The sequence below is a fragment of the Panicum virgatum genome, chromosome 8K, assembly GCF_016808335.1.
Source record: "Panicum virgatum strain AP13 chromosome 8K, P.virgatum_v5, whole genome shotgun sequence".
Lineage (NCBI taxonomy): Eukaryota > Viridiplantae > Streptophyta > Magnoliopsida > Poales > Poaceae > Panicum > Panicum virgatum.
Genome location: NC_053143.1, coordinates 51088533 through 51096925, shown reverse-complemented (window position 1 = coordinate 51096925; position 8393 = coordinate 51088533). Strand labels below are relative to the sequence as shown.

Below are 8393 nucleotides of genomic sequence, written 5' to 3'. Positions count from 1 at the left end.
CCATCTACCATGCAATATTAAATCCAAAAGTTATAGTTCACACATTCGAGATGACCCTGCATTGCATCACAAACGAAACAAAATAAAGTCCCAATTGAACAACCATACAAAGTCCATTACACAAACAACATAGTCCATTACACAAACGAGATACTTAACTAAAGTCTCTAACACATAAGTCTTGTAAGCGAAATTATAGTCTAAAACTCATACAAAGTCCATTAAACAAATAACATAGAACGAATATGATACATCCTAATCCGAGTCGCAATCTGCAAGCAACTCGTCCTCACCCCAATCATCATCTTCATTGCCCACCCAATTAGGGATGTCAACTGCTTTTCCTTTCCTGTCAGACTGATGATCCTCGGCAGGTAAGTCTCCTACATGTGCCTTCATTGCCTCCATTTGAGTAGCTCTAACACCCAAAACCTCTGTGCTCGCGGATGGCACATCCTTCTCAACGTTGGGCACCTTGTATGGCAGATCGGCAACTAGGGCATGCATTGCCTCCATCTGAGCCGCATGAGCTAACTCCTCCATGTTTTCCATTTCTTCCAACCTCTTGTTAGCCTCCAATTTCTGAAAATATTCTTCCCACGAACCCTTTGGGTATTTAGCTTCAGGATCAACAATAAAACCTTTCTTTGCTTTTTCCTCCCTTAACCTCTGCCTCTCCATCTCCTCCTCCTTCTTCTTCTTCTCAAAATTTGACAAAAGCTCCCTATCAGTGAGGGGCCGTGGGTACTTGCTTCAGTTCCTCCTCCAATAAACAATGCAATCCTCAAGAGTGGCCTTTTCGGCTGCCTTCTTTCCGTACTCACGCCGTAGGTCTTGGAGTACAGACCCTGACAGAAAAGACTCAAGGGGCAATGTAACGTGGTACTCCTTCCTTATCTTCATTTTTCTACTTAAAGTGTCTCTAGATTTCCAAGACTCTTTTGTTCTGCCCAATTGCAACATTAGGTCATACCGGCCTTCAAATGACTCCCAATCACACGTCCTTCCCTCCTGAAAAATAATTGAGAGGCAAACATTTAGAAATGTTAATAAATAAACAACTAGCACAATCACATAATCATATGGAGTTTCAAATTTGTGTTTAATATACGAACCCAATACTCTCCGTAGCTATTGCCACAATAATATCCGTAGCCAAGCTCAGAAGGAACTACGCCTTTGGTGGCCAGAATACCACACTTGCATCGACGACTAGGAGTAGTTGTACATGGCCATGGCTTCTTGCCGCTCTCAAAATCTCGCACTTCCTCTTCTGTGGGCCAATGCGATCTAGGACCATAAATATACTCATTGAAGTCACATGTCGGCCATCCATCCTGCATGACACTTAACATTAGCCACATAATTAAAACAAAATTAAAGAATCAATACTGCATTACATGGCACTTACTCTAGTCTTTAGCGAGCATTAAAAAAGGGAGTGAACTTTGGAGGGACGCCAATATTAGGCCTTTGCCAATATTAGGCCTTTGAAGTTTGGCACGAACACCGCAATGACACTTGGGAGGATTGTTTACATGATATATAGCAGCTTCTTGCTTCTCTTCCTCTGTCATAGGTGCTGGATTTGGTGGGGGAGGCACCCATCGTCTAAACTCATTGTACGGCTACGACTCCGAGGGATAATAAGGGAATAGCCGGATTCTAGGGTCGAACTTATCCGGACCATCGATCCACTGGAAGAAAAAGCTGTGACAAGGATTCAATAGATCATTCCACTTGCATACGTAGAATGCTCTACCGGCGATCTTGGGATACCTCGATTGCTTCACTACTGCCAGCTGATTGCTCGGTTCACAACGACAAAATGGAACTGGATGGGCAGGAGGGACTAGGGCATCCTCATCATACTCGGATGGGTACTGCCCACCACCAAGCAGCTTGTACCGGCCATCGCTCATTGCCATGTGTACTATAGCTACATAAATTCCATTGCCATGTGAAATAAACAAAATCATTAAGGAAACAAAGTATATACAAATTATTGACAATATATCAGAGTTCAAAATATAATATGTACATTCGTAAAACTATGGAATAAAATTGCATGTAACTCATATTAACCTTTCCACTACTCAATCCTACAAATTATAGTAATCGAGTCATGCAAGTAATTCGTCACCACAAAATCGCGAGCAGAGTACCATCTTCGTATCACTTAAACCTCCAATCATAGTTACACTAACAACAACACCACCATTTCTCAAATCAAGAACCAAACCCTAATCACCAAGAATCACTAATATCTACAAATGTGCATGGTTAAAGGAAGAGAAAATGGGAGCAATACCTTCGGGGAAGGGTGAAGAGGGATTTCCCCCACTTTTCCCCCCTCAAAACGCCGGATTTGGGGGGATCTGGGGAGCGGCGGCGGAGACTGGCTGGAGCTCTGGTCGGGGAGGAGGAGGGAAAGAAAGGGAAGGTGGGGGAGAAGGGGTTGCCGCGGGCCCAGAACATTGGTCTTATCGCGCCAGCCCGCATGGCGCGACAGGCTCAGCCACGTCAGTGCCCCCGTGGCGCAGCGCTGGCTCGGGCCGCCAGCGTGGCCACCCTATCGCGCCACATGCAATGGCGCGACCAAACGGGCTACGGCCTGCAAATAAAAACCAATACGGGTTAAACTTAAAATATTATTAAAAAAGGTTAAAAATAAAAAAAATCTCTTTTACCCTTCACCCTCACACACATAGTTGATCGATCAGCCGGGCCTTGCGTGTACATCCTCCGTTTCTTATCAAATATAGTCCTGCAGATAACACAATCGAGCAGATCATGAGAATAAGTGGCATCGGGAAAGCATGGTTCAGATGGAAATGACTTCGCGGCAGTCTGGGAAAATGCATTTCAGGAGGATGTGGAACTTGCAGGGAGTGCTGATCATGGGGTCGGGCCGCTTGCTTTACCTAGTCGGAGGATTACACGCCGGCGTCCTGATGGAGTGGATGGCAACGGCTAGGGTACCAAAAGTGCCGCGCTCGGGGCAACCATGGCAGCGTCGCGACGGCGACCAGCGCGAGGACGTTCGCAGAGCCTGGTGAGCTCACCTTCGAGGCGCTCAGCTCGTTCACGCTTCTCCTCCCCTGCGCGCTCTTGCTCGGTGCTAGGAAGTTGGAGTGGGGAGTCGGCGATCACGGGCACCAGCCATCACAAAAATTCCAGGCTGCATACTCAAAATCATTACCGGGGTTCAACAATTAAATTTGAAAAAAATCGTGGTTTCACTAGTAAATGCAAAAAAATCAGCTGAATTTCATGAATGAGATTATGTCAATAGGTACTGAAAATTTTTAAAACGAAATTGAGAAGAACCAGTTTGCTCATGTGATTCAGTGGTACCGCTGGGCATTAGTTGCTGCTGGCAGTTACTATTTGCATTCGCTGCTCCCTCTGTCCTAAAGAAAAATAATCTGTAAACTAAATTTTTTGTTCCAGACTGAACCAAATTAATAATGATTCGGTTTACCAGCATTCAAAGAGCACATCATCATTCAGGGGCGGATCCAACGGTTGGTCTGGAGGGGTACGAGCTCCTATAAATTTTTGCCATGGATGCACGGCGAGGAGAGACTAAAGTTGTCTATATGTGGAAATAAGCCCATCATAAAAACTATATTGGATCCACCACTGCCATCATTAAACCATATATACAATCCGGTAGCAGCAAATTAACTATAGTCCAGCTAAGCTCCATCAGACACCCTCCACTTGAATGGTGCTACCTGCAACAAGTACAGTTTGATGTTGCAAGAACTGTGATGATCTCTATAAATCTTTTGGATATAAATAAGTCAATAAGACGATGACTGTACCACGTAAAATGTCATTTTAGTATGTGACTGCATCTCGCTGATTCGCTTAAACTTGGAATAATAGGTCTGTTCATCATATAGACATATAGAGCACAATGAGTAGACAGAATACCTCATGTGTAAATACATATAAGCCTAGTATGGCCATGCTCGGCTTCACATGAAGCACTACTTTTGGAATGGGAGGTATCAAAGAAAGAGCGGAAAGAATTCATGAAGAAAATCGATTCCTCAAGTTTTAACGGTCTTCCACTTTCCTGATGCAATGGCGAGTTGACCACAACTGCAAGAAGATAGATGCATGATGCTCGGCTTCACAGCTGAATCATCGAACTTTACGGTCAGCTTTGTTATATTCCCCTTTTCCGACACTTACTGCCAAAGCTGCATCACACCTCCATGTGAACTAGTACCACAATTATGTTGTCCATTGTTACATTTTGGCACATGGAGATTATTCTTTTTCCATTTTGAAGGCTTTAGAGGTTAATTAGGTCAGGCATGCTTATGTTCTGAATAAAATTTGTCCTAGTAGTATGTTAGGCTAAGGTATTTTGACCCATCTAATTATAATTAGAAAAAGACTTCGTATAATATAGCTAGGTAAACAAAAATGTTGCAACTCAATATAATCCACTTGTTTTGTGGTACCTCGCGTGACATTTACTCCTACTGTATTATTGGGCAGCGGGCCCGCTATGGACATGATGTGATGAAGAAGTTACTCTATTTTTAGGAAAGTGTGTTCCTCAAATGTCCTTTTTCGTGGCACCATTTGTTTTGTTTATTTTCCTCCATGTGCATTAACTCAACTGCTCAAGCATACAGAGTATGTTAATTAGGTGGGAAAAAGATGAAATATGAATTCATTTATTTAGAGTAGGTTCGTGCCCCGGGCAACAAAATTTTTATCAATTCATATATTAATTCATTATTCAATTTTATAAAACTTCTTCAAAATTCAACTACAGTGGTAAAAGTTTACTCAAAGTAATGTATAGCATGGGTAGCACGACGTTGGCCTTAGCAACATGATATTATAATGCGAATTTAGACTTGAAAGAACCATTCCAGTGCTATGAGTGAACAAAAATAAACCCAAAACAATATTCTACACATCCGAAAAATATTGCATTCGATGAAATCAAAATATCTATAATGGATTAAGAATTCATCTAGACAAAATCACAGTATCAATAATCTCATAAACATAGTTTGAATAATTTATCTCATATTCTAACTCAAATGTCTTTTCCTGTGATGCGGCTTAGGCACTTCTTAACACAATCAGGAAGTATTTTCCGATATGAGTTTCCATCGAACGCCAGCGCGTCAATCACAAAATTCCTCCTCAGTGCGTGTCCATCCTGGAGTTAAGATTGTGTATACATAAGCATCAAGTTGTGCTGAAATGAATCATGAACGTAGAAAAACATAATATACGCACCACACATATTGGTGTAGTCCTCACATGCTTCCAGGCAGCCATATATGCAGAACTATGTAGCCAGTTAAACACCTGTGATTGAATGCTATGTGAATACATTGCAATTTCAGATATGAGTTAAGTTACCCTTCTTTATCCTCGACAATACCATCTGCACTTTTAGCTTTCCACGTGAAAATGTTCTGGCTCCATTTTTGGTCATATACTCTCATAGCACTCATATACTTTATACTCATATCTAGGATTGCGCGCACATACTTCTTGTATGGCATATCTTTGCACCATTCTGGAGTTGAGGTCGGGTCAATCCAAGTAAATTTTTTATCCTTATGGTCAAGCACAAATAGCATCAAAACAATGATTGCTCACAGAAAGAAGCCTGTGGGTCTAGTTAAACACAAACCTGCAGGAAATGATTTGCTCTGTGTTTCAACACTCATTTTCTGATAAGCTTCACGATGCTTTTTATTTCTTTCAGTATTTTTATCTACTGTCTTCAGAGGAGTCAGAATATTATCACTTCCACGATTGAGCAAAGCAGAACCTGTAGACATGTAGAGTTGGTTTCGTGGCATGGAAAAATTGCATATGAACTCAAGAAAATTACATATGAACATATACCCGATGTATGTTCAGCCATTTCAGAAATGACGCATACGTCTAAAGCATTAGTAATAGGATTACTCGTATTTAAATCCACTGCAGATTAAAAGGTCATCAGATGAAACAGTAATTTACACCAGCGTGCACTAACAATCCAACCATTAACTCAAACATGTGCAAACCTGGCTTATTTTCCTTGTTGTGTGCATGACACTTCTTCCTCTTATATGCCTTCCTGTTCTTCTCCTCCCTTTGCTCATCTGTCAGCAAGGCAGCACTGACTTTTCCCTGTTGATACGCCTCACGCCGCTTCCTGTTCTTCTCCTCTTTTTGGTTATCTGTCATCAAGGCAGCACAGACTATGCTTATGCTTAGAAAACCCAGAGGCAAGAATCAGGACCAATCCCACATATGACTAAAATACAGATTCATTAAAAGATTTAATTGCCCTATCCAAAATTTTGGGAAAAGCTGGACTACTCCAAATCAGATATTCTAGATTAGCTTATACCCTTCACATCCCCTTTACTAGGTAAATGAACTCTTAACGTGCTCTTGAGGATGTCACGAATTATATCCAGAAAAAAGTGACAGTACTTAAGCTTTCAAAGATATTGAGTCAATACTCCTATTTGTGCCATTTTCTATCATTCAAGTAATTATATGTCCTGGTAAGCAAGCATCAGCTGGCCTCCTCTAAATCAGCAATTCATCAACTCTTGTCCAGCACATGTTTGATAAGAGAAACCAATAAAAGGTTGTAACAACAATACCCATTTAGGGTGATAAGAGAAACCAAGAATACCTCTAATATTGTTCTGAGGATCCATTTGCTTTCACACGTTGACGCAAGCCCTGCGTGTGGCTGGTTCATGAGCATGGGACAACATCAAAATGAATTTACGCTGTCAAGTTCAGAGACGAAAGCAAATGTAAAATTAAAACTGTAGCATGCTATTACAATAATCCATCCATTTCAAATGCGTAGTAATATTAGTATTTTAAAAGTCAAAATTCTTAATTTTTCGCTAACAACCATGGCAACGCCGAAATGGGACTCAGATGGGCTCCGTACATAGTACTAAATTCTGCATAACTCATCTATATTCAATTAGAGAAAATTATAAGAAGTCATGAAAAAGCCATGGAGAACTAAAAAAATAATAGTGGTTATTAAGAACTGACATGCTACATCATAATCCCCAAAAATAATAGCTCACAACGAACATTGGAGAGAAAGAGTATTTTGATAAAATGAACTTGATAATCCCCAAAATTTCACAGCAGAAGCACCACTAATTGGTCGTCAAAATCCCAAAAATGGTGGACCACACTACAACCATCCTAAAGCTACATTGGAAAGAAAGAGTATTTTGATAAAATGAACAAAATTGGTCGTCATAATCCAAGAAATGGTGGACCACACTACAACCATCCTAAAGCCACATTGGAGAGAAAGAGTATTTTGATAAAATGAACGAAATTGGTCGTCATAATCCCAAAAATGGTGGACCACACTACAACCATCCTATAAAGCCTTGACGTACCAATCAGGATGAACTGGGCAACCAACAAGACCATAGCAATATGTTAATCCTGATAAAAGCAGCTGTTTGGGGCGACTCACCGGGCTGGAAGAGGAGAGGAGGGGGGGCGCTCCGGCGATAGGCCCCTCCTCAGGGAAGCAGGGTAGGCACCTCCGTAGGCGATCGCGAGAGGTGGCGATAGATCGGCGGAGGCCGCGCGGTGGCTGGCAGAGCTACCACGGCTCTGTGTAAGGCGGGCGCTCGCGGGGAAGGGGCGGAGGAGGGACGCCGTCGCGTCCTGGTGGTGGGGGGCGCTGGCGCTTGCGGCCTCGTGGCGGCGCCCGATCTGATCCGGCGGGTGCGGAGGCGCCCGCGGCCTTGCGGGGGAGCGGGGGAGGCATGGGATCGCGGCCCCGCGGGGTCGGCGGATCGACGTGCGACGGGCGGGGGCGTCGGGGCGCGACGCTCCGATCCGGCGGATGCGCAGGGCAGGCGGGCGGCGGGCGGCCGATGCGGCGGATGCGCAGGCGGGGGGCGGGCGGGGGCTGGACTGACAGGCGGAAAGGCTGGACTGGCGGACGGGAGAAAAAAAAGAACGGGCGAACGAAACGATGGTGCGGAGCGGTCAAAGACGAACGAAACGAAACGATGGTGCGGAGCGGCCAACGACGAACGACAAAAAAAAAATCTTACTTACTTCCCTTTTAGTAGGAGAGATAGAGATAGAGATAGAAATAGAGAAATTGAAAACATTTCAGAAAAAAATTAAATATCACCATAAAAATATAACTTCAATAGTCAAGCATCAACGTAAAATTATAACTTCAAAAAAAATCAGCCCTTCTATATTGAGTCCACAGGTCACCCCTCGCATACCCTAACGCCTAAATAGAGATGACAATTTTATCCGCAGATGTCCAATCCAATAAGTGAGAGTACGAATATGAAGTTTTACCTGTGGATATAAATATGAGTATAGAAGTTTAC

General features: G+C 42.9%; 1 protein-coding gene across 13 annotated transcripts; it reads right to left on the bottom strand.

The window, feature by feature from the left end:
* Window positions 1-4923: 4923 nt before the first annotated feature.
* Window positions 4924-7957, bottom strand: LOC120645104. 13 transcript variants are annotated; one of them, XR_005664130.1, is made up of 6 exons: window positions 7508-7957; window positions 6686-6745; window positions 6063-6218; window positions 5899-5976; window positions 5278-5821; window positions 4924-5197 (listed from the first exon to the last, which is right to left on the bottom strand). XR_005664130.1 is itself a non-coding variant. In XM_039921855.1 (6 exons), the coding sequence occupies exons 1-5, from the start codon at window positions 6708-6710 to the stop codon at window positions 5599-5601; spliced, it is 426 nt and encodes a 141-aa protein (XP_039777789.1). In that variant the 5' UTR covers window positions 6711-7501; the 3' UTR covers window positions 4924-5197; window positions 5278-5598. The 13 variants fall into 13 exon arrangements, 3 of the variants coding, with proteins under 3 accessions (XP_039777789.1, XP_039777788.1, XP_039777787.1); XR_005664137.1 differs by having other exon boundaries at window positions 6063-6250; window positions 6686-6785; window positions 7508-7946; XR_005664134.1 differs by having other exon boundaries at window positions 6063-6239; window positions 6686-6785; window positions 7508-7946.
* Between the last annotated feature and the right edge of the window lie 436 nt (window positions 7958-8393).